The sequence below is a fragment of the Pseudorca crassidens genome, chromosome 2 (genome assembly GCF_039906515.1).
Source record: "Pseudorca crassidens isolate mPseCra1 chromosome 2, mPseCra1.hap1, whole genome shotgun sequence".
Taxonomy (NCBI): Eukaryota; Metazoa; Chordata; class Mammalia; order Artiodactyla; family Delphinidae; genus Pseudorca; species Pseudorca crassidens.
The window spans coordinates 86696380-86723580 of NC_090297.1; the positions used below are offsets into that span (position 1 = coordinate 86696380).

The 27201-nt window shown below is 34.8% G+C and overlaps 1 protein-coding gene across 5 annotated transcripts in view; it reads left to right on the forward strand.

The window, feature by feature from the left end:
* SNX7 (sorting nexin 7) overlaps positions 1–26653 on the forward strand; it is a 97647-nt gene extending 70994 nt beyond the window's left edge. For 3 of the 5 annotated variants that reach the window (XM_067726991.1, XM_067726994.1, XM_067726995.1), the window contains 2 exons: positions 5908–6060; positions 26234–26653. In XM_067726991.1, coding sequence (XP_067583092.1) covers positions 5908–6060; positions 26234–26311 — 231 coding nt within the window. In that variant the 3' untranslated portion in view covers positions 26312–26653. Of the gene's footprint in view, positions 1–5907; positions 6061–20334; positions 21778–26233 lie in introns of those variants that run through there. The other 2 variants (XM_067726992.1, XM_067726993.1) reach the window with 2 other exon arrangements.
* The last annotated feature ends 548 nt before the right edge of the window (positions 26654–27201 follow it).

Genomic DNA, 27201 nt, shown 5'->3' on the forward strand with positions numbered 1-27201 from the left:
GCCGTCAGACCATTCTCTAGATAATCTTGAACTGAATCAAAGAAACAAAACAAGCTCAATCTAACAAGTAAAGGAAGGGGCACCCTTCAGCTGAATCTAGGATATATCTAAGTTGTTGGGATATGACATGAACCTCATGCATCTTTTATTCTTTGATCTGACACCCACCTCCTAGACTGTACTTTTCATGGATGAGAAATAATGAAGCATAGTAATTAAATATTACTTTAACATTTAATATGTTGATGTTAATGGTGGACTATTTTTAGCATGATCATATTTTTCTCTTTTTTTCATTGTTATTTCCTTTATTTTTTTTCTCCATGACCCTGTTCCTTCTCAGGGATGAGTACTTTTTTTTTTCACTTTGTAAGAGTTATAGTAAGAATTTTTAGTGAAACATGTCACAAGGCTGACCTCCAAAAGTTGTTTGATGTATACCTCACCCTGCAAGACTATTACTGTTGGCATTAGGCCTTCATTTCCTATCTCACCCTACCCCACCTGTTCTTCCAGTGAATGCTATCCAGTTAAAAATATCAGATAATCTTATCTTTTCTTCCAGTGCCCACCCATACTTAGTCAGTTGCCAGCCCCTACTGATTCTGTGTCTCAGGATCTCCTCCTCTCAGTATCCCCTGTATCAGGAATCTCATTGTTACTGCTGCTTTCCTGGTCCTGGTTTGAAAATCCAAACACCCCCCAGGGAAATCCCTTTAGTACCTGGCAGCTGCCTCTCTTTCCTCTTTTGCTATTCCCCTACTCACACTCTAGGTACCAACCTTGACAGACCACCTTCGATTTTTAGAAACTTCAAAGTAAACATGCTTCTAGGACTGTACACCCTATTTGCTTCACATGAACTGCATTTCACATTTTCTGTATCCAGTTGGTTTTTTTTTTTATTTCTCCCCTTAGGCATGAGTCCTTGAGGGCAAGGTCTGTTTTTTCACCCTTCATCTTAGTTCCTAACAGAGACTAGATGGATGCTGAGTGAATGCTGCAGGATGAGTGAGTGGGAATGAACCAAATCCTCATCATTTTTATTGCTGTCTCCATAGTCCCAGTGCAGGTTAATTGGTTTCCTTTCTTCCCCTCCTCCTCCCTTTCTCTTTTAAGCATCCTTGCATATCTCTGACTCAGGAATCTATCTGAAGTATACTTCAGCCCTGGTCAAAAACTTTCGGTAGCTTACTTACCTTTTCCTACAGAATCCATTTCATGCTCAATATAGCATTTACACCCTCTAGTGGTCAATCTTCAATCAGCCTGTCCAGCTGCATTTCCCATGTTTCTTCTTGCCCACCTCCAGCCTCCAAACCTATCTCTTATCCATTGTTTTGTCACCCTCTATAGCATAACATCCCTGTGGTTTTATTTATGCCATACCCTCATCCAGGTGTCTTCTTCCCCACTCACTGCCTAGCAAATTAACACTTGGAATGTCCCCTACCAAAGTTGGAATTAATCCTCCATGCTGTATCTTTCTATATACTACTTTAATTTTTTTCCTCCATTATGATATATATCACATTCTGCTTTGTATTATAGCCTTTGGTTTTTGTTTTATTTTTGCATATATGCATTCTAAAAGATAACAAACTCCTTAAGGTAAGAGCTGAATCAGTTTAACCTTGAAAGCCACACGCAAGCTAGCTTGGGGCTATTCACTCACTATGGAAAGAGCATGTATTTTCACTTGAATCTCCATGATGCCACAAAAAGCTGTGTGATCTCTTTTATTTCTTTCTCCCAGTTTCCCAGCTTGTAAAAGGAAGATAATATTACCAAATTTGTAATATTATTATGCAGATTAAATGAAATAATATATGTAAAGTATATAGCTTAATACAGTGGCCCATGGCAGAAATACAATAAGTGGTCATTATTATTGCTGCTTTTTCTGGTGCTATAGTAGGTATTCGCTATTGAAGAAGGATATTTTTTTGTTTGCCTGAGCTCTTAGTATTAATGGTTTTCACTTAATTGTATGGCTCATTTCTAGCTGAATATAACTGAAGCTAGAGATTACCCATTAGCCTTGCAGTTAAATCTAAATCTTTATTTTTCACTATATTATAATCTTTTACTTATTCTGATATTACAACATTTTCCTGGCAAAAAGGATTGCTTCCTTCTTCAGTTTTTCCACCAACAGAGGGCCAGGTTGTTTCCAGTATTTGTGAAATGAATGATTCAAGCTTTAATCCTTTTAAACTCAGTCTTTTCTATGCTGCTTTCCGGTAGAAACTATAATTCCCTACTTTTAGAGTTATTGAAACCTGCTCCGTGGTTAGAGGGGTGCTGAAGCACTAGAGGGGCTTCTTTGGCCCGCCAGGTGCCTAACACGTTACTCTCCCACTTCGGTGAAATTTTGTTCATTGTTTATGTTGAGAGCCTGGATCGCACCATCTAAATGCACAGTTCCTTGTACCAAAGAACTTGCTAAAAGTGCAGTCAACTAAGGGAAGGGAAATCTAATAATATGCCTTTGTAAATTGGTAGGAAAGAGAATAGTCCAGATCCTTCCTAATTTGAATTAAGTGTTTTGTGCTTATTATCAATTAGAGTTTCTTCAAGTCAAAATTAGGGGAAGATGATTCAGTGTGAGGAAATACCTAATGTCTCTTTTTTCCTTTTCTAACTAAAATAATGATGGACTCATCAAAGAAATAAAAAGTGGTCAGTATATATATATATAGCCTCCAAAAAGTGACAGGAATTGATCATGTATATTTAGAACATATGTATCCTCTTCTACACTGATGAGAATAAATCAAGAAATAGCACTAGAAATTAAGACCTAGACCCTGGCAAAGAAATGGTATATTTCCAGAGACCAAAATACTGGAAGAGGAGAGGGAATCCATTTCCATTTCACCAACTGATGATGATGGTGGTAATGGTGGTGGTAATGGTGGTAATGATGATAGTAATAGATACAGTTTAGTAGAAAAATTGTCAGGCACTGTGCACATCAATGAATGTGTTCATTATCTCAGGCAACTTTTAATAAAAATCCCTTCGAGATAGGTAGTGTCATTTTTATATTCATTTTACAGATGAAGAAACTAGGGCTTCAAAAAGTACTCTTACCCAGTGTCACACAGCTTGTGAAAGACAGACGTGAGGTCTGCGATCAGTCTAACCTATCATTAGTGATCTTAATCCCAGTGCCGTGCTGATCAGGCTACAAAGCTTCTTTCTGTAGGTGGGAGTGAAGTCAAAGAACAGGACAGGACTTCTTTAGGAATGCAGTAGCTCTGGGCCAGAGCAGAAGCACCAACCAGCCTGACTACCACTAACAAGGGCTTTTAGGAGAGGGAGTTGCAGATTGAAAAGGGGAAGACTTTGTTTAAATCCCTTACGGCAGTAACACCATTTTAAGCTCCATCAGGAGGGGAAGGAAGATAGAATATATGATTTAGATACTGTGTTTCCTGAAGCCACTTTCAGTAAAGAACTTTGCCAGTAATCCCACTCCACTCCAGTGCATGGCACTTTTAGACTGCAAAACCTAAGCAGAGGAGAAAAACAGTGCAGTTACAGTTGGTGTAGGTACCTCTTGATCCTAGCTATAAAAAAAGACACTTTTCTAATCATCTCCATCTGGCTGTGAAGATGGCAAGATTCCATCCAACAACCCAGAGGAGTGAGGTTTTGTAACCAGCCCCTGAGCTTTCTCCGGATCCTGTTTGAGTTTGGCCTGTCAGTAAAATTTTACCTTAGCTTATTCTCCAGCATCCGCAGTCCACCATGAGAAATCCCATTAACATCCTTTTAGACAAATTCTCTGTGATTAAGCAAAATAATTACCCCCAAAGAGTCATACATACCCATAAAGTAATAAATGGCCTCACTGAGATAGTTTACAAACAAAATAAGAAAGTGAAAAAAACACATCTTCCCGCCACACACAAAACATGAAAACCAACCTTACTACTGAAATAGATCTCCCATAGGTAATAAAAGATTTATATAATACCAAATGTCTATTCTTAGGGAAACAAAAGCAAATATGGCTGCAATGAAATAAAGTCAGCAGTGAAATTGCACAGCAAAATATTGACAAATGAATAAAAAGAATATTTCAAACAAGCATTGGAAGTAAAATAACATTTTTTTGATTCTAAGACATACATTTTCACATTTTAGCATGTCTGTAATGGGGACCTTCTTAAATGATAGCCTCTTTCAAATACTCGGAGCCAAGGAATAGTGGTAACGTATAATATGCCCCTTTTAAAACATGGGAGAGGTGGTGTCATTTCTGCTTGAATCTCTCTGGCTTTGGGTCTCACTCAATAAAAACCTTTGGGTCTCCTTACCATGGACTGCATGGCTCAGTAAGATCTGGTCACCCACTGCTTCTCTGACCTCATCTCCTAAGAGCTTCCCTCTTTTTTAACTCTGCCACCTGCTACAGCCATGCTGGTCTCCTTATTCTTCTTGGACCATCCAGGCATGCTTCCACCTCTAGGCCATTGTCCTGTTTCTTCCTCAGCCAGGAATGCTTTTCTGATTAAGAACCCCATGGTTCACTCTCACATCAACTTCAGATATTTATTCAAATGACAGTTTCTTATTTAGGCTTTCCCCAGCCATCTTATCTAAAATTGCATCATTCTTATACTCCCTATCTACCTTTCTGCTTTGTTTTTTTTTTTGACACTTATTATCAAATGGTAGTTCATATTTCATTTATCTTGCTTATGGTTTGTCTCTCCCCAGTTGAATATCAGCTCCGGTAAAAACAAGGATTTTTGTCTATTGTCTTCACTGTTGAATCTCCAAGTCCTAGAATAATGCCTGGTATGGAGAAGGAACTTAATAAATAAATGTATGCTGACTATATGAATAAATATATGTGTATAAAATATGCATAAATATATAAAAATTTATATAAATATAAATGTGCTAAATATAAAGCAATAAATTGATGGGTTCCATGCTCAAAGGTTGGTGGGTAAGTTGGGGAGGAGGTATGACTGTCACACTCAGCCTGTCTAATGGAGCGTGGACTAGGTGTCAGGTGTCTTGTGATATAAACCTGCCTCTGTTACCAGCTGAGTGGAATGTGACAAGTTAATCCCCTGGGCCTCCAGGTTGGACTACATAATCTATACGGATGTTATAACATGTCAGTTAACTGAGCATTCTGCTAAAAACAGCTGAAAAATGAGGAGTAGGAAGGGGAAGCTGAACATGTGAAACCATATCTTTTTTTTTATATAAGCAGATATTCATTTTTAATTATTATTTATTTATTTATTTTTGGCTGTGTTGGGTCTTCGTTTCTGTGCGAGGGCTTTCTCCAGTTGTGGCAAGCGGGGGCCACTCTTCATCGCGGTGCGCGGGCTGCTCATTATCGTGGCCTCTCTTGTTGCGGAGCACAGGCTCCAGACGTGCAGGCTCAGTAGTTGTAGCTCATGGGCCTAGTTGCTCCGCGGCATGTGGGATCTTCCCAGACCAGGGCTCAAACCCGTGTCCCCTGCATCGGCAGGCAGACTCTCAACCACTGCGCCACCAGGGAAGCCCCCAACCATATCTTTTAATATAAATATTTCATCACAATCAGTGGTAATTAGAGAGTTATTGCAAAAAAATTTTGGAATAACTTGTAGTCCAATTTCCTTTGCTTTATAAATAGTGTAACTGAAGCCCAAGATTAGAGAGATTTAGGTAAAGTCAAGTGCTAATTGGTGGCAGACCTTAGAACTCTACTTGACATCTCTGAATCCAGTGTTCTCTTTACTTTAACTAGTTAGTATACAGGGTAAATACTGGTGACTTTTCAAAAAAAGTATTTTTCTTAAACTGTTTTTTATAATATTCAGCTTAGACTTTAAGAATTCACTTAGTGGCAGGAATACATAGATCAGTTGATCTCTTTGTGATCTAATTCAGCTTACGGAAGAGATTGGAAAACTGGAAGATAAAGTGGAGTGCGCTAATAATGCCTTGAAAGCAGATTGGGAAAGATGGAAACAAAACATGCAAAATGATATCAAGTCAGCATTTACAGATATGGCTGAGGAGAATATCCACTCTTATGAACAGGTAATTAGTGATATGTGGTATTGCTTCATTTTTAAAATGTTATCCTCTCTCTTACTTTCTATATGTCTTGTGTTGAAAGAGTCTGTTCAGGAACCAAGTGTCACATTCAGAAGCCTCTTTGGTGGCTCAGTGCCAGTGGAGTTGCCAGTTAATATAGTAACGCTGAACCCACCCACTGACACAAATGTGTATATGTGGAGGGAGGGTGATAAGTTTTCCTTCCTACACAGCATGCCCAAGTACCTAATTTGAGCTCAGCTTGATGTGAGAAAGAATTACGCTACCATTTTATTGTGTCTGTTTTCCCCTCAGTTTCTTGTTTTGGAAGGATTTGAATTCTTCAAAAGCACTTGCACATGCTTCCTAATGATTCTCCTATCTTATTTCCTTTTCCTCTCTTTTTCTTGTATTAAAAAGGGTTTGCAAAATGAGGAAAGGACCAAAGGTTTGAAAATTAGTTCAGGGCTTATACGTTATATCCCTGCCATCCCTACCATGCCTTCTGTAGCTATTCAAAAAATCAAAAAAGGAGCATTAGTTCAGTTTAGTTTATAGTTCAGTAGTTTGTTTTTTAATTCAGGAAAGAGCCTAGTCAACATTTTTCTTTTCAAATGATTACCTTTTTTGAACAAGTAACAATTCCGCAAAGTAGTTATTATTTTAAATGAATTTTATGCTATCACTTTCTTCATCTAGCATATTCTGAGAGTTTTATAGTTTTAATTCTTACATTGAGGTATTTGACCCATTTTGAGTTAATTTTTTTTTTAGATAGTATGAGGTAGGGGTACAACTTCATTCTTTTTCTTTTCTTTTTTTTAATATTTACTTATTTATTTTGGCTGCGCTGGGTCTTGGTTGTGGCATGCGGACTCTCAGTTGCAGGATACACGCGGAATCTAGTTCCCCGACCAGGGGTCGATGACGGGGCCCCTGCACTGAGAGTGTGGAGTCTTACCCACTGGACCACCAGGGAAGTTCCCATTCATCTAGCGTATTCTGAACATACTTTTCCTGGAACGTATATTTAAACATACATCTTTAACCTTATCTCTGACTGAATTAATGACTATACAAAATTGATACATTAAGAGAATTATTTTATCCTTTGTAGTCTATAGTGCTTGCTAGTTTAAAGGTACTTTAAACTAAAATATTTTATATTTTGCAAGATTATCTAACTGATACTGATATTTTCATTCAACAAGAATTACTTGAGCCCCTACTACCACCAGACACTGTGCTGGGCCCTGGAGAGACCACAGTATGCAGGACAAACACGGTCCCTTTCTCATGTAGTTACAGTCAATAAGAGAAACAGTCAATTAAAATAAAACGTTATGATAATAAAGTATAATAAGTTCCAGGATAGAAAGACATTGCAGGGAAAGAGGAAGATTCCTCAGAGGATGTGTTTAAGCTGAGACCTTAATGAATGATGAATGAGAGGTAGCCAGATAAAGATGTGAGTAACAGAGTTCCAGGCAGAGAAAAGACGAGAAGTGAGAGAGTACATGTTCAAATTACTGAGGTTCTCTTTGAAGGATGGTGGAGTGGAGGTAATGTTGAGTTGAAAAAGGAGGCTTGTAGAGGAGGAAAAATTTTCCTCAATCCTCTTAGGGTTCCTGGCTGGGTCTGAAAATGAAACTGACAGAGATAAATTAACAGGAAAAATGTATATATGTTGATTTAATGTAAGTTCTTTGTGGTACAGGAGCCTTCATGAGCAAATCTAGACCAGAAGAAACAGATCTGAGTATTTCTACGCTAAGTTTGATGAAGAGTGGGCTGTCATGTAGAAATAGGGTAGGTTAAGGAGTATGAGTTAAGTGAAATAAACTGGAGGGAATTTAGCAAGTCCTTTTTGTTAGGAGTCTTCTAAGTGTCCCTTTGTCTTTGGAGGTAAAGATGCTTCTTTTTCCCTCTGGGCATAAGGAGGCCACCTCTTGTATGAGGGTTTTATGACCTGCTTTGTGAGATAAGGGTTGGAAGAAGGTCAAAGTGACCTTTCTGCTTCTGCCATATTCTCAAACTCATTCATCTTAATATGCCAACATGTCATATTTTACATTAGTATGTCCTGAACGCTATTAGGCTGAAGAGGGCCTTATAAGCTTTGTCTTTTATTTTTCATTCTAAGGGAAATGGGGAATGCCATTGAAGACTTTTCAGCAGGGAAGAGACAATATCTATTGTGCTTGCCTTTTAGAAAGATCACACTGGCTATATGGGTCAGAGTGGAACAAAACTAAACATGTTGAGCCTAGTTAGAAAACATAGCAACAAAGACAGAGATGTGAACTGACATAGAGGTCTCATGGCAGTGGGCTAGAGATTAGTGGACAGATTCAAGTGATTTTCTTTATAGCAGGTGGGATTGGAAAGATCATTTTCTACCTCTCCTATTTTTTTATTCTACATTAACAACCTTAAGTAAATTCAAGTCTCTAAAAGGAATTTCTCATAAATCTCAGATTTTGAAATGATTTAAAATATTTCTGTTGGATAAAGCGCATTTATCAACATAGGCTTTTTTTACCACTTAACTCTTTAAATCCACAGAAATAACTTTATCTCTCCTTTACAATAGAACCTGTCCACACTGACCTTATAGTAGTGTTATGACAATTAATTGAAATAATTTTTAAGAAAATGCCTTGAAAATTAAGATATACAATATACTATAAGTGATTGTGATTATAAAGCATAAGTATATTAGGTTATAAAAGTCATGTGACAAGTGCACCTACTATGTTTTCCTTTCAGTGATAAAGTCTGCAAAACTTTTCTAAGTTTGCTTTTTTATTTTTTTAAGAGAAAATGTTCATGGCAATTCCATTGAACTCCAAATGAAATGTTTGAGTTTTGACTATACCTGTCACATAAATACACATTTTTGTCACGCTCATAGGTTGCACTCAGTTTATACAAAATACGGTTTTATTAGAAATAGTTAAATTAGCATCACTGTGCCATATTGCCATATTGCAAACTTTGTTCTTCACAGCAGTTTATATCAGTATGTTTTTCACCCTTTCCTCCAAATGAATTATATTTCTACATGTTGCTAAAATTATATCAAATGTACTGCATCTTAGATGTATATATTTGGATGAATCTCTGGTTTTCTTTATTATAACTTCACAAGATCCCTACAGCTCCAGTTATTTATTGTTTTTTTTCCTAAGTGAATAACTCTTAACTGATTTGACACATCAGTCCAAGCATAATCAGGAAATCGGGGCCCTTATATAATCACGGCTTCCTAACTAACACACAAACTGTGTGGCCTGAAACAGCAACAGTCTGCTGTTATCTGTTAACTTCAGAATATCTCAGATATACAAGGAAGTGAAATATTGCAGAATCTTTCCAGTCCCTTTTTAATTTAATCATATTATTATGGAAATACTTCTGTTTTCATCCACATTTGTAAAAATAAATCACCAAAGGGGCTTTTTCCTAGTGTGATAGAAGAAATGGGGTATAAACATTTGCCTTTGGACTTTTATGAAGTAAAATGGTCACAGTTTGTTTACAACTTAAAATTTAAATATTAAAATGAAAGAGGAAAATCAGTTTGTAAATATGAGATATAGGTCTGTATCAGAAACCAATTATTGTCATATTGAAATATTATACTTAGATGTGTGAATTTACTTGGAGACAGTTGACACCGAATATAAGACAGGTATCTCCAAATAAACTCTGAGTAGGTGAAATGAAGCTATTCCCAATTTTGTTCTATATGACCAATAACTAAGAATAAATTTGAGTCTTTTTATAAAAACAAGAATAATGAAACAATAAAACAAAAATCCAGTTGAACATAGGTGAATAATTTCAAAGTATCTTGGTATCCAGGTAACCAAAGAAAATTATTTCTTGCTAAAATGTGAAGGGATGCTGAAACCATAAAATATGACATGCTGGATAAAGTACGTGGACATTTTCTAATTGTTCTTTAGTAGGTACAAAAGAGTGTAAGTTTCAATTGTTGATGATACTGATGCTGATGATTATGATGATGGTGAAGAGATTTGAAAGGAAGTAATCCTTGGTAGGTATTATAAACTGAAAGAATATACCCTTTGAAAGTTTAATTTTAATATCATAATCATGGAAAGATCGCATAATGTTAATTTTTGCCAAGTAAAACTGTTTGTAGTTAAGTGAATATAATACTTGAAGTAGTAAAATTTGTTTTTTTGCACAGTTTATTTTAGAATTATTAGTTAATGTATGGAAGTCGTTTCAGAGCCTCATTTTCTGGTTTGAAAATTAATACATGCACATGAAAAACAAAAAAATGACAAGAGCTAAGTACACAAATGTATAAAGAGGAAATAAAGAATGCCCATAACCTTATCTCCTAGAGAAGGCTACACTTAAATGCAATTATAGAAAAATAATTTGCTATATGCAGATAAAAATATTTTAAAATTTCTGCATGGTTCTTTTCAAATGTGTCAACATATAAACATATGTTACTTATTTGTGTCATGATGATTATAGTGGATATGTATTATTTTGAGTTCTGTATTTTTTATTTGTTTAAACACTTCTCTATATAACAACATAATCTTCTAGTACATCATGTTAACATACCTTTATTAGTGAAGAGAACTACTAATAATTAAGCACTTATGTAAATTTTTTGCTCTCATAAATAATACTATTAAAAATAATTATGAACACTAGACTTAAAATCTTTTTTGATAAGAATTTCAAGAAATAACCAGGTTAGAGGTCGCTTCATTTCAAATGCTATCAGTCTTATTTAAGAATGTCAATTGCCTCATGTAAAATCATTCATTTAAGATTCAATTAACATCAAAACCCTATGCTAAGCAACATTCAAATTCAAAATTAAATCTTGCCCTTAGGGAAGAATAATAAGTATATGTATTTTTCACTTGATTTATACAGCTTTACAATGTATTACTTTTTTTAATGGAAGAATATTTAAATTAGTTTTTTTTTTACTTGAATGGTAATGAGCTGGCTTAATAGAAGGGTTCTATCATTACTGAATAATAAAAATATATGTATCTACATGGACATCTAGGAAGCAGAAAAGCAATTATAGTATAGGACGTTTTCTCTAAGATAAATGAAGAAAAAATATCATTACAAGCGTTCACCATCAAGCCAAATCAATAGTACAACTAATGCTTTCCTAAATTCCAAGTCCAGCTATATATGGACCATTTAAAAAGTAGAGAAAATTTAAAAAATAGGTATCATAGCAGTTCTTCTACAAAGTAAGTAGTAGATAAGCATTGAATGTCCTAGAAGTTCTTCAAGTATAGTTGTTCTTATTTAGAAATGTATTCCTTATTACATTGGGGAATGGTAAAATAAACTCTAGCAAAAGAGTTGCTTGTTTTAAATTAAGTGGTGCACTACATGCTTTGGAACATTTTTAAAATTTTTGTGAATATTTAAAACACCCTGGTCCAAGTAAAGATAGCTCCCAAGCATTGTGACTTTAAGAGGTTAATCTATATTGGTAATGATTATAAAACTGCCAGCTAAGCAAGATTTTGATGAGTGGCATTTAGATTTCTGTCTGAAATTTCATTCTTTTTTAAAAAATTGGGACTCAGATAAATTATGGACTTTCTGTTCATCTACATGAATTAAAAGGAACAGTTAGAGGGAAGAGCTTCTCTAGATCTAATTCCATCCAACAAAGAGGAACGGTTATGTAACATGACAGAAACTTGGGGAGAAAGTACCATTTTCAAAATCTGGGAGGTCAAAGGAAAGCAAAGGAAGGAAACCCTGGCCATTTTCAGTCATATTGCATAGAATTTAGTAAAGTGATTTGAAAAAATTACAGAAAAGTATAATTTCAACATCACAGACTCAAAAAGAGAATATGACATAAGAGGAATGGACAATTCTAAAAAGTAATAAAAAGAGTGAAGCAGTTAAAGGATCAGATACGATTACATCTGTGGACCATGGACTATGAAAGACAAAGATGTAAAGAGAGAGATACAGTCAGAGATGAATACAGAGAAACAGTATCAGGAAGGGCACATTTCAGGAAGAAGTGAGGTTTTGGAAAAAAATGGAATGACTTCCAAATAGTACCAAAGTCAAATGGAAGTAGGTGTGAGGAGCCTCTTTTGGAAGCAAGAAAATTAGGAATTAATAAACTCTAATAAAATTAGTAAAGTGAATCTCTAATGGAAACCATGTTATGGAAACTGAGAAAACAGAACTACTTCATTTCTATTTCACTCCTGTTCTCTCCATCAAGGAGAATGAAAATGTAAGTTGCAAGATTTAGGCAAATACAAATAAAAGGTAACTAAAATTCAGTATATTTGAAGAGATAATAAAACATTAGCTATCCATTGCCACAAAAAGAGAAGGCTGGCGTGTTCTTTTTACAATGACCCTTGCAAAGCCTTTCCTTTATCAGCCCAAAAGCAATGCTTACAAAGCCCTATATGAAGCCTTTAATTCTAAACTGATTTACGTAGAGAAAGATCGACAGACTTCTGCTCACCCAGGAGAAATGCAGGCTACTTTTCTTTCCTAGGTGAATACTCAGATTAGCTCCAGAGAAGGTTTTGGGAAATACTGAAACAATGACACCTGTTTCCAAAATAGTTAACCTCTGTAATTTCTACGCGCCATACACAATCACCTCATACTGCTCAACTCTTTGTAACAGGCTTTCTTGTAAAGAGAAGGATGGAAGTGATTAAGGATTTAACCAGTTGTAGTTGTTTAGTATCATTTTGGTCCTAAGGAATGACCTGTAGTTTTTGAGTTTTCCTTTTAAATATTGGGAGAGAGGCATAAAAGTTGGTCTATGTTGAACCATTTAAATTATATTTTTATATTGACAGTCTCTTAGGATGAAACAGAGTAAACAGATACTTTCTTTAAGGTTAATGTGTCTCAACTCCCTTTTCCAAATCATAAGAATAAAGAATTTAGCTAGAGCTGGAATAATTCAAAGTTATCTAGGACAGGGATTTTTGAATCCATATCAGGGTACTTTTCTTTTTACAGTCATGCCTCATAACATTTACTAAAGCCGGTACCTGACCTAATCCCTAGGACCGAGGAAGACAGATCTGATGGTGCTAAAACAGCCCTTCAGAAAATAGCAGTCTATCTTTGGAACTATTTGAAGACTGTTTCAGAGCTACATTATATACCCTAGGGGATTCAGTAGATTTCCATTAATGGGTAGGATAGATTTCCTGGAAAGTAAACACACCACCAGCTTGAGAGGCTAAGATGCTTAGATATTTACTCAACCTGACCATTTTTATGCCAGCTAAATTTTCCAATTCATTACGTTCTTGTGTCCACATTATTTACTTTTTTACTCAATGGGAGGCACTCATTAGAAGCCTGAATGTCTGGATTAGCAAATTCAGGCAGCATTACACTACTCTTCTCTGCACCATCCAATTCATTTAGGGATGGTCATCTTCATCAAAAGAAAAACACCAAGTTTTCATCTTCTTAATGCTGTTAAATGACAATCCATTGAATACCTAGGAGTTTTTCCCTTTGTATTTTGAGTAAAGAGACCAACACTATTGATTGTTTAATGATTAATCTTGTCCTCTTTACCATTTATCCTATGGAGATCATTTCTGGGGGAGCAATCAATTCCTATTTCAAATAGAATCTAAAGGTACACGGTAATAATGACTAGAACAATGGAAACAGATGGAATAACCTTGTGTCATCCTAAGGCTAAAACCTTTTTTTCTCACTGTCTGATAAGAAGCTTCACCAGCGATTATGGAAACAAACATCAATAAAACACTTGCTTGGATTGTTCATGGGAGGCTATTGTGGTCCTCTATTATGGTTGATTGGTTGCGGAGGAGGCATCTATGGAGAATAGCTATCACAGAGGCTGTAGAGCTGCCTTCTCAGTTTGATAGATTGTACCAGGAATCCTGGATGAGTGAAGAGGTGAGAATTATAAATTGAGCTGAGGGAACTCTACATTAAAGACATTTTATAAATTTTTTAAATCAACTATTACAAATGGCAGAGGAAGTCCCAGGGCATAGTTCTTTGGGTCTCTAATTGTTGTATATTTAAGGACATACTTGATCACACAATCATTTGCTTCTATTGATTTTACTTTGGCTGTCATTGGATATGACAACTTCATAGCCAAGTGTCTTCCTTTTAGGTTATACTGTTTCACTTTATGGAGAAGTTTGGCAATGCATCTTAGCACGTTAAAGTTTCTAAGAAACTCCCTAGGAAAAACATCTGTTCACCTTTGTTTAAGATCTCAGATTTATTTGTTCACCAAAGTCATTTATGAAATTAATGTCTGAAATAGTCTCTAGAAAATACTTAGGAAACTGGTAAAAATGTTCATTAGAGCTTTTATTGTAAAACCATCTGAAGAAGTTTAGGTAAATATGAGCTCTTGACAGTAAATTTCAGTTCCACTTGGCTTAAAATACTGTTCTGTTGTAGCCAACTGACCTTTTAAACTTACACCTCAATAATTTGATACAGCTTTTCAGTGATACAAATGAATGCTCCTCTGTCATAGCAGGTAAGGTTAATTGTTATCCTCTACATTGATGACAAGGTCGTATTCCAAGTAGTAAATCTACTTCTAACTACTTCTACCACCACCCACCACAAGGAATCCTTATACTCAAGCCAAAATTACTTTGCAATAAGATTATCTTCAGCATGTAGAATGATAGTATACTTTGCAGACGTTAAGTCATTTAATTTACTGGGTCTTTATCTTGGTGACCACACTGAAATTTGCTTTTTTCAAAGCTTAACTTTCATAAGAGGCATATTGAGGTCTTTTTGTATTAGAAGACACTTTTGACTTAAAAAAAAATTAGAACAAAATAATGATCTCCATTATTTAGTAGCTATTCAAAATACTGAATTCAGACTTGATGATGCATTTTGATAGTAATATTAGCAAACTAAGATGTAGTCAGAATAAGGTTATCATGGTGATAGTGGTCTAAGAAATGCATCTTCATTCAAGGAATTGGAAAAGAAGAAAGGTATTTGGAGGGCAGTCATGGAAGGAATACATGTTTTATTGTTGCTTCAGAAAACATATCTAGCACCAACTTTTGGAAATTGTATAATTTGAATTCACAGAAGGAGTTATTTCCTATGTATTAAAATTCTCTAAATTACATTAAATTGCAATGCAAAGAAATAAGTTCTCTGCCACTGGGAGTTTTTAAGCAATTGTTGAATAATGTACATCAGAAATTCTGTCTGTACTAGAATTTCTCAATGCATTTTATAGGAAATTAGTTTTTGTAATGTTAATGGGTGTAAATCGTGAAAGAAAAGATAGGTTCTGTAGTCAAATAAGTTTGAGTTAAAGTTAAACAGGCGTTTTTACTAAAGTTCTCAGAGTCTTTTATGTGCTTATATGGTTTATGAATCTGAAGACATAATTTCTTTGACTAGGTCAGCATTTCTTCTTATAGGATTAGCCTGTCATGGAACACAATTTAGGAAACTTCAGGTAAGTATGTTGATCTCTAAAGTGATGCTACTTAAACTGTGGACTAATGTCCAATTCATAAATTGTTAATTACAGATTTATAACATGATAGATTCAGAAACTAAATGTAATCAGTTGAAATCTCCTATAGCAATTAGACATTGTCATGACATCCAAGTGGGTGATTATTAGACTTTTGTTAAGTAAGGTATAGGCCAATTCGAGTATTATCCAGCTTTTGTGGTGATTTCTTGTGGCATGAAGTGCAAACTAGTCAGCTTAGTAGGTTCACTTAATGGTCCTCAGCAGATTGAAAGAAAAAGACTTATTCATCATCGCAGATAGTTTGAGAAGCGCTGCTCTAAAGTTCCTTCTGTTTTCTAAAAGTCTGTTCATCTCTTACACTTAACATAGGTAGTGTCTTTTCTCATTTAAACATTTATAATCTGTTTAATATTCAAGTATTATAATGTATATAAAGCACAGTTAATTATAGAATTCTGTTTAAATGCACCAGGGTCTGACTTTTATTTCTAAGGAAATCTTAAAAATCGAGTGTTTATCATTTTTAGAATTCTAAAGTATTATGTAATTAACTATTTTGTTGTTTTATTAAGTGATGATTTCTGTTCTGAATTGCATATTCCAAAGCCATAGCTATAGCTCATGTTTCCACATAACTGTGTACATCTTTAATTATAGTTCATGTAATTTTAAAGCTTTTGTTGTTTTGCAGGTTTCTGCTTTCTTAAAAACTTGTATTAAAAACATTTTCACCAGTCTCATTCTGTGAGATAGTTATTTCTCAATTATCTGTACAAGCGAATTTGAGCTTAGATGTAAAAGGGACAGTTATGCCATAGCATAGACAGTCTGTGCCTCTTCCCACCCTTTGGATTGGATAACTTTTTCTGTAGTTAAGTTTATCAAATACTTGAATAGGCGATTATATATGATAATTAAATAATTTCTAAAATTATCTAGATTTTGAATCAAGAATTTTCTTCTTATTGTTCTTCATAAATGGCAGACTATATACTATGGACCAATATATAGTTCCTGCAAAGAAAAGGAAGAAATGATTTAAAACACACATGCACACACTGCATGATGTAACATCTTGAAAAAAGAAGGTGGGTTTACTAATGAAAAAAATTAAAATTGGATATGAGAGTGCCTGCCACTAATTGTAAAATCTTCATCATATCTTCTCTATACCCAGTTTTCTAATCTGTCAAAAAGTGGTACCAGGCTTCCCTGGTGGCGCAGTGGTTGAGAGTCCGCCTGCCAATGCAGGGGACACGGGTTCGTGCCCCAGTCCGGGAAGATCCCACATGCCTCAGAGCGGCTGGGCCCGTGAGCCTGCCCGTCCGGAGCCTGTGCTCCACAGTGGGAGAGGCCACAACAGTGAGAGGTCCGCGTACAGCAAAAAAAAAAAAAGTGGTACTGATGGTCCTCCTCTTTCTCCACACCCTATCCACACACATCCCTCACAGGTCTTTAGGAGAATAAAATTAGAAGACGTGTGAAATGCTTTAAAATAATGTAGTTAAGCATCATAGCTGTGCCTTGATAGTTTTCCAGTAATCCGAAAGTAAATGTGCTTTTTTTTAGTTTGTTGTATTTCCATGTTTGATAAGCAAACACAGATAAGCTTGGTGTTTGAAGTGTCTGGGGTACTAAACTGGACAAACTTCATGTAATTGGTTTGTTATTGCTAAAAAACAATGATGATATGGTATAGAAAAGTATGAGTTGAAAAGATATGAAAATTTGGCTCTCATATTCTTTCTATAAAGATTTCCAATGTATTAGATCTTTTGGAGCCCCAATTTTTCCACATGTAACAATGACAGAAGTGGAGTTATTCGTATCTAAGGCTTTTTCTATCTTTAGCAGATCTTGAGTTAGAGATCTACAGACTAATACTACAAAATTAGTTTTTAAATGGACCACAAGATGGCGTTTGTAGCTAATGAGTTTTTTGTGTTAACTCTGTTGCAGTCATTGAAGTATTTGCAGTATTTACAAATCCAAACTTATTACTTATGTTCTTGAGAGATATGTAAAAGTAATTTTAGAAAAAAGTATGCAAGTCTTGTTATTTTGAAGTTATTGACATTTCTCAAATTATAAGTTGGAAGGTTATTCTGAATTTAGACTTTTTCAAAAATGAAATTTAATGAATAATTTTGAGCCATTGCAAAATAATAGAAGTTGCTTTCCATTTGTAACATAATCTCTAATTTCTTTCTGGATCGATTACATTTCAGAAAAATGTTTAAATATGCAGCTCCTGAAAGTTTTCATTACTGTTTGGATCTTAGGTTTAGATGATAAAAAAAACAATTACTAAAATGTTACACACTCCATTGCCCTCATTTTAGGCATGGCCTACAATTTTTATAATGTAATTTATTTTGCAGTGATATTGGCCTAGTATGGAGATGTTTACATATTTGAGCTTCAGTGTTTCCTCAAATGTAGGTGATGTCGTCTGTGCCCAAGATCATTTGAGACAGCATTAAAGTACGTAAAGGACACTCAGTCATATTTCTCAGTTTTCGTTTATTAAGAGAGATGCAATTATTATGGCACTGTCTAAAAGATACCTAATTAGATTACTAGGAAAACTAGAAGCACAACAACTTTGACTTAATATGGAAATTTCTGGTTTAAAAAGGGGTACATGGTAAGGTTTGGCTTTTATTACATTTTATAATAATAGATATCATTGTTATTGTTTTAGGCAAATATATGGTTATTTTACTTTATTCGCAGAGATATATAGATAATATTTTATTAATTTGACTTATGTGATAATTTGGATGAGACTAGGTTTTCTATTAGCTGTTCCATGAACAGTGTGGTAGCATTACCTATGGAGATATCAAACTTTATGTTGGCATTATCATCTGGTGGCTAAGAGCATGGGCTTCGGACAGGCATAACTTGTGACTTTTAAGCTCAGAGACCTTGAAGACTTTTTTTTTATTTCAGTGGACCTCAGCTTCCTTATCTATAAAGTGCTAAAAATAATAGTATATACATCAGCTTTATTTGGTATTAAAATATATATGTACACATATGTTTGTATGTATATAATGGAATAAAGAAAGATGAAAGGAAAGTCTTAGAAGCAAAATTCAGTATTCCCAGTAAGTCACTAAAAGTAAATCATTTTGAAGCTTTTATACTCATAAATACTTTTCCAGGAGTCTCAACTAGTTTATCCCTTAAGTCACTACTTATTTTACTTGAGCCCGAAATAGCCAATATAGAAAATATGTTTGAAAGCTGCTGGATAGATAAGTAAATAAATAAGTAAAATATATGTTAAGTTCTTAATGCAGTGCCTAGCACATAATAAGGTTTTGATAAATGTAAACTATTAGTAGTAATAGTAGCAGTAGTAGTAATTGAAAATATTTCTCATGTATTTCTGAATCTTACCTTTGGAAATTATTTATAGTGACAATTACCTTATAAATATCAAATACAGAGGGGAGAGGTAAAATGTTATGTTTGATGCCTTTCCACACTGTGTCAAGCCAAATAGAACAAGGCATATTTACAAATTGTATGTGATCTCATTTGCCAACTTTTTTTTTTCATTTTTTAAATTTTTATTTAAGTATAGTTGATTTACAATGTTGTGTTAGTTTCAGGTGTACAGCAAAGTGATTCAGTTATACATACATATATATTTTTTTTCAGATTCTTTTCCCTTATAGGCCATTACAAAATATTGAGTCTAGTTCCCTGTACTCTGCAGTAGGTGCTTGCTGGTTATCTATTTTATATATGGTAATGTGTGTATGTTATTCCCAAACTCCTAATTTATCCAACCCCCCAACCGCTTTCCCCTTTGGTAACCATAAGTTGGTCTTCTATGTCTGTGGGTCTATTTCTGTTTTGTATATAAGTTTATTTGTATCTTTTTTTTTAAGATTGCATATATAAGGGATATCATATGATATTTGTCTTTCTCTGTCTGACTTATTTCGCTTAGTATGATAGTCTCTAGGTCCATCCATGTTGCTGCATATGGCATTATTTCATTCTTTTTTATGGCTGAGTAATATTCCATTGTGTATATATACCACATCTTCGTTATCTGTTCATCTGTCAGTGGACATTTAGGTTGCTTCCATGTCTTAGCTCTTGTAAATAGTGCTGCAGTGAACATTAGGGTGCATGTATCTTTTTGAATTATGGCTTCCTCCAAATATATGCCCAGGAATGGGATTGCAGGATCATATGGTAGCTCTATTTTTAGTTTTTTAAGGAACCTCCATACTCTTCTCCATAGTGGCTACACCAATTTACATTCCCACCAACAGTGTAAGACGGTTCCCTTTTCTCCACACCCTCTCCAGCATTTATTATTTGTAGACTTTTTGATGGCGGCCATTCTGACCAGTGTGAGGTGATACCTCACTGTAGTTTTGATTTGCGTTTCTCTAATTATAATTAGTGATAATGAGCATCTTTTCATGTGCCTTTTGGCCATCTGTATATCTTCTTTAGAGAAATATCTATTTAGATCTTCGGTCTGCCCCTTTTTTGATTGGTTGTTTGTTTTGTTGATATCGAGCTGTATGAGCTGTTTGTATATTTTGGAGATTATTCCCTTGTTGGTTACATCATTTGCAAATATTTTCTCCCATTCTGTAGGTTGTCTTTTCGTTTTGTTTATGGTTCCCTTTGCTGTGCAAAAGCTTTTAAGTTAATAATTAGGTTGCATTTGTTTATTTTTGTGTTGGCCACTTTAGGTTCTAGGATGAAAGTTAACAGACACACATGGTCCAACCCCCCTATTCTATGAATGGGCGAATAGGCCCAGAGAAATGAAAAGATTTGCCTGAAGTCAGACTGTGGAACAGAACCTCTTCATATCCCACCATCTTGAGAAAATATTGATTCTTAAATGTGGAAGTTTTCATTGGAAGCTATATCTACAGAAACACCATTTTTGTTATCATTCATTCTTTAGAACACTTGATCATATCTGCTTGTGTGATCACTACCTACTTACGAGAACTAAAGAGACATTTACCTTATCTAATGGCAAAATGTCATCACTACTTTACTGGGGTAGCAAGAGATTTACTTTCAAGAAGAGTTTTGGAATTAAAACTTATTTTCTATTCTGTCTGTGTATTTGAGAAGTATTTAAGAATGTGTTTTGGGACAAAAGGGCTTTTGTTTACCTGTCAGACCTGTTTACCCTAGTTCTGGCTCACTTTTCTAACAGTACAGCCTCTTTCCCAGTCCTGCCCTTTATAGAGAAGCTACAGTTTTTGGTCTTTGTCTAAAAACTGGAGGCACCTGGAAAAAAGTGTGCACTGCATTCTCAGTTAACGAGGATTTGTGATCAACTTGCTTTCTGGTCACCCAACATCCTGCCAATAAATATGTTCAACATATTTATGGACTTACTTTTACTGCAGTGGAAGCGTGAGGCACTAGAAAAGAGTGCTGGACTCAGTGGAGCACAGTTCCCTTAACTATAAGATGCAATTACTTGAGTTTGTCAAAGTATTGTTGTATCAAATAAAATAATGTGTATGGAAAATCATGATACATTATTCAACTAGAAGGGGAATTGTTGATTCTCTTATGACAATATGAGAATCTAAAACTAGAATGAGCTGATGGGTATGATTGAAGGTCAGGCCACCCGTGACACTGGGTATTTTTGATTGTTACTCTAATTTTGATATTAGTTTGCTTTACTAATTATAATGATTTAAAAGTGGGGAAAAAAATCAATTTCTTGATAGAAAACAGTGAGAAGCCAAATAACAGAAATATATTTTTTTCAAATAATTGTTTTAACATCTTTTTCTTTTTTTAAAATAAATTTATTCATTTTATTTATTTATTTTTGGCTGCGTTGGGTCTTCATTGCTGCACATGGGCTTTCTCTAGTTGCAGTGAGCCGGGGCTACTCTTTGTTGCAGTGTGTGGGCTTCTCATTGCGGTGGCTTCTCTTGTTGCAGAGCACGGGCTCTAGGCACACGGGCTTCAGTAGTTGTGGCAAGTGGGCTCAGTAGTTATGGCTCGCAGGCTCTAGAGCGCAGGCTCAGCAGTTGTAGCATACAGACTTAGTTGCTCCATGGCACGAGGGATCTTCCCAGACCAGGGATTGAACCCATGTCCCCTGCATTGGCAGGCAGATTCTTAACCACTGCACCACCAGGGAAGTCTGCAGAAATACATTTTTTAAAAATATAGTTTACGGGCTTCCCTGGTGGCACAGTGGTTGAGAGTCTGCCTGCCGATGCAGGGGACACGGGTTTGTGCCCCAGTCCGGGAAGATCCCACATGCCGCGGAGCGGCTGGGCCCGTGAGCCATGGCCACTGAGCCTGTGCGTCTGGAGCCTGTGCTTCGCAACGGGAGAGGGCACAGCAGTGAGAGGCCCGCGTTCTGCAAAAAAATAAAATATATATATATATAAAATTTACAATTATAAGGAAGTTTCACACTAGATTTTGAGATTTTTTGTTGTTGTCATTTTGATGATTCTTTATATCCTCCAATTATCACAGTCCTGGATGCAGTGAATACTGAACTAAACTATTTATGTGGTATAAATAATCCATTTCTTGAGTTTTTACTTAGTTTTTCATACTCAGAAATCCAAGAAAAACAAGAAAGACTAAAAAGATTTAAGGAGTTTTAGAGATTACCATTCATTATTTTAAAATAGATTTATGTACATTAACTGGGTAAATGAGCAACATATCAGGTAATAGGTTAATATTAAACATTGGCAGGAGGAGGCAGTCAACATATTTACTTAGTAAAAAAAATCTGCTATCAAAATTCCAAAAGAAGATTGGTAGCTTCAGGAGCTACACAGTTCAGAGCATGTCCTCAGTTTTGTAGATCCAGAAATCTGATGGTCAGCAACATGAGTGGGGATCAGGCTTTTATAGCAAAACCTAACATTAACAAATTTAGGGATCAATAGAAACCAGGATGTCAGTTGATGAATATTCAGATTGAAAAATGCAGTGTTTATGATGAGCAGCATATTTGCATCAGTAGTAAAGTACATTTCTTCTCTATGGTCTTTGCATTTACTGAGCACTTACTATATTCCTGGCATGTATTAACTCAGTCATCTTCAAAGGGTATACATACTCCTGGAAATACATAAAAATTTCCAAGAGGTATGCAAGGAATCAATTTCTACACACTCAACCTGCATATATACTCTTTCCTAAAAGTTGATCCCCTTGGGACTTCCCTGGTGGCACAGTGAATAAGAATCTGCCTGCCAGTGCAGGGGACACGGGTTCGATCCCTGATCTGGGAAGATCCCACATTCAGCGGAGCAACTAAGCCCGTGTGCTACAACCAGTGTGCTCGCACGCCACAACTACTGAAGCCCATGCACCTAGAGCCCGTGCCTTGCAACAAGAGAAGCCACCGCAATGAGAAGCCTGCACACCTCAACAAAGAGTAGCCCCTGCTCGCCACAACTAGAGAAAGCCCGCGCGCAGCACCAAAGACCCAATGCAACCAAAATAAACAAATAAATTTATTTTTTAAAAAAAGTTGATCCCCCTGCAATTATGCATTTTTTTTACTCACCTGCCCTCCAAAATGGTCCTTCTTCCACTATATAAAAGAAAGGTGTCTCAAAAAAAAAAAAAAAAAAAGATGTCTCATCTTGATGGGCCAGTGACTTATTAAATGTATCCATGTATCCTGGTGGTCATTCAAGAGATTGGTTATTTTCCATTTGCTAATGAATGGCTATACCTCTTATCAGGTTTGTAATATCACAGACATACTTAACCGTTTGATCCTCAGCTTTCTCATCTATAAAATAAGATTCATAGTAGTCACTGTGAGGTTTAAAGAAGGTAATATGTGATAAAACAACCATTACAATGCCTGACCAAGTATTCATATAGATATTCAGCCGTTGTCATGATACTTCTCTTGATTTTCTGTGCTAGTGTTCTATAATCTGTATTTCAAAATACGTAAATTGTTTTTCTGCCTTTCGTATGGTGGATGGTAGGGAGATAGTTAAGTAGCTAATTTGTTTCTTTTACCATGTCTCACTGTCATTTTTAGGATTTGCTTTAGAAATGAAAATGTTAATTCACAACACTAATCAGCATGGAGGGCTGATCTTCCTTAGACATTTACTAAACTAGGAGAGTTGAAGAATATGACAGTGATAGAAGTTTCATCACATTAGGATTAATACCATCTTTCGTGCAATTTGGATCCCTTATTTGACAGTAATTCTAAATAGAGCAGACTGCTCAGATTTTTATTTTGAATTTTACCTTGCATATGTTCAAAGATTTTTTAAATGATAGTTTGGCAGAGTTAGCAAAAAGATATGATATCTCCTGAAAGCAGTAATTGCTTTGGCCTGCCCTGCAGTGTTACCACATAGTAGATAACGTATGGATTCGCAGAAGAGGCCAGAAATCAGGTTCTCAAGGGAAACAGGACTCTTTCCAAAGGTGAACCATGGTTCTCTATGGGCCCTTCAATCCCAGTTCATAGTTTTCATTGTTTTGTAAATGTTGTGGATAGATGTTTAAACATTATCTGTATTTAGGTATTTTTGTATTTCCTTCTTTTTTATACTCAAAATTTGGTGAAGGAGATTTTTGAGTATCTATAAAGCTGAATTAAAAATTGTTTTCCTGGCATTGAAAAGAAATAAAATACTAATAACTGCTAATATTTAATGCATTTCTCCATATGATGTTAATTGTAGGTATTTTGTAGATGTTCTTCCTCAAGTTGTAGAAATTCCCATCTGTTCCTAATTTGTTGAGAATTTTTTTTTTAAAGTAAGAAATGAACATTGTAATTTGACAAATGTCTTTCCATGTCTATTGAGATGATAATAAATTACATTTAATACAGTCAGTTACATTGATTGATAGTTGAACATTAATCCAATCTTACACTCCTGGGATAAACTCCATTTGGTCATGAAATATAATTCTTTCTATAGATTGCTGGATTTGATTTGCTAAAATTTTGTTTATAATTTTTGCATCTATGTTTATGAGGGATAGTGGTCTGTAGTTTTGTTCTTTTGTAATGTCTTTGGTAAGTTGGAAAGCATTCCTTTCTCTTCAGTTCTCTGGAAGAGTTTGTGTTAGAATTAATATGATTCTTCCTTAAGTTTTTGGTAGAATTCACTGGTGAAGCCATTTGGGCCTGAAGTGTTCTTTGTGGAAAGATATTTAACAACAAATTCAACTTCATTTGAATTATCTGTTTTTTCTAGAGTGAGTTTTGGTAGTTTGTATCTTTTCGTTGGTTTCATTTAAGTTCTCAAATGTATAGGTATAAAGTTTTCAATAATATTTTCTTTTTTTCCTTCAGTAGAATTTAAAGGGATGTCACCTCTCTCATTCCTAACAGTTGGTAATTTGTGTCATCTTTCTTCTTTTATGAACAGTCTGGCTAAAAGTTTATCTATTTTATTAATCTTCTCAAAGATTCAATGTTTGGTTTCATTGTTTTTCTCTTTCATTGAGTCACACTTCTATCTTTTCTGGTTTTTTTCTTCTGCTGCTTACTTTGGTTATAATTTGTTCTTTTTTAGTTTTTAAGGTGGAAACTCAAGTCGTTTAAGACCCTTTCTTCTTTTCTAATGAAGGTGTTTAGTGGTATAAATCTCTCTTTATGTACTACTTCAGTGGCATTCCAAAATTTTTTATACATTGTATTTTCATTTTCATTCAGTTTAAAATAAAATACTTTCTAAATTACCTTTTGATTTCTTCTTTGACACAGGGCTTATTTATAAGTGTCCTGTTTAGATCTCAAATATTTGGGGATTTTTCAGATATCTTTCAATTGCTGATTTCTAAGTTAATTTCATTATGTTCAGAGAACAAACCTCATATAACTTGATTCTTTTTAAATTTATTGAGATGTCTTGTATAACCTGGAATATGGTGTGTTTTGGTAAATGTTTTATATGCACATGGAAAAAAATACATATTCTCTTTTGTTCTGTAGATATCAATTAGGTCACCTTGATTCATTTCCTGGGCACATTAATGACTATCTCACCACCTAGTCCCAGCAGACCATCATAATATAATCATTGCTAATTTTTTGAATACTTACTTTGAGCCAGGCATTCTGCATAGAAATTTATACAGGTTATGTAAATTTAATTTTCACGATTGCTTTACTGGTAAGTATTGTCATTAACCTAAATTATAGCTGAAGAAACTATAATAGAGATTAATCAATTTGCACAAACTCACACTTGATATAGTAGGATTCAAATCTGATTAAGCCATGCTTGTATCACTACTCCTCTGTCTAGATGCTTAATGCCTGCCCCCTCAGATCCAAATGGTCCATCTTTCCCTCTACAGTTTATTATAGATCTGTTTTCTATCCTGACAATGGGGGAATAGTGGATTATTTCAGCAAACTAATCCATGCTAATTTTTTAACCTCTTATGGTTTCCTCTTATTTAGCAACAGTTTCCCTCATTAAGAATTAAAATATGTAGAAAATGACAGGGATCCTGGCAAGCCTGTGGGAGAGAGGAGTAGGGCAGATTGCTATAGGAACAGATACGTAAGGATTTATTAATCCTTCTAACAGTGAAAGTGAACTACTGTTGACCTCCTCATGGTGTGTTTCCATTATTTAGTGCCTTGCTACATGGGAATCCTTCCTTACATCACAGACAGATCTCCACTTGGAAGAAGCCTCTGAAGATAAATCGTAATCGCATTGAAGACTTCTCTGTGATCTTTGGGAGATAACCAAGGTTAACCAAAGTTATTCTTTCTGGATGGGCTGGGTCCTTTCTAAAGTGAACGAAAAGTGTTTCACACTATCTGGAAAACCAACAACTTAAAACTCAGGTGTTCCAGAGCATTCATATGAATTTGGATATATATATACATATATATACATATAAATATTTAGCTTAGTTTTAACTATGTTCTTAAATTTGTATACCAATAATTATACATTAAAAAGTTTTTTTCTTAAATATTTGTCTGTGGAACATGTCATTTTAAATATATTGTAAAGATTCAGTTTTAATAAAAAGTTTAATATGAAATGACTTGTGTGTGTTCTTTTTCTACTAGTAGCTCAAGCCTCTGAAGCAGATTCTAATGTGAATCCAATGTATGTTAACAACTATCCTATGTATTCACCATTATTTCATCATAATTTTCTCTGAAATGCTATTTACTTTGATATTAGGAATTCAAAGTAAATATGCAAAAATGATTAAATATTATTAAACATTAATGATAACTTCAAAAGTTGGTTTATTAAAAGTTAAGTAACTGTTTAAAGATTACCAAGATAAATTTAAATTATTTTTTGAGTTACTATTTAGAATTCCTTATACAGTCATTTTCCCACTAGTAAATTTATTCTTTTTTTTGGTATTTTTTTTTTACATACTCTTCACAATTCACATCTAGATTTATTTTTTAATGTACACAGTGTTTATCAAATTTGTTCTCCCATTTATTTGTTAAGGGTCTACTCTTTGTAAGGCACAATTGCAGGTGCTTATGATGATAATGATAAAGACACATTACACTCACTTCATTCTCCAGGCTTACATTCTAGTAATATTTATCATACAGAGTAATT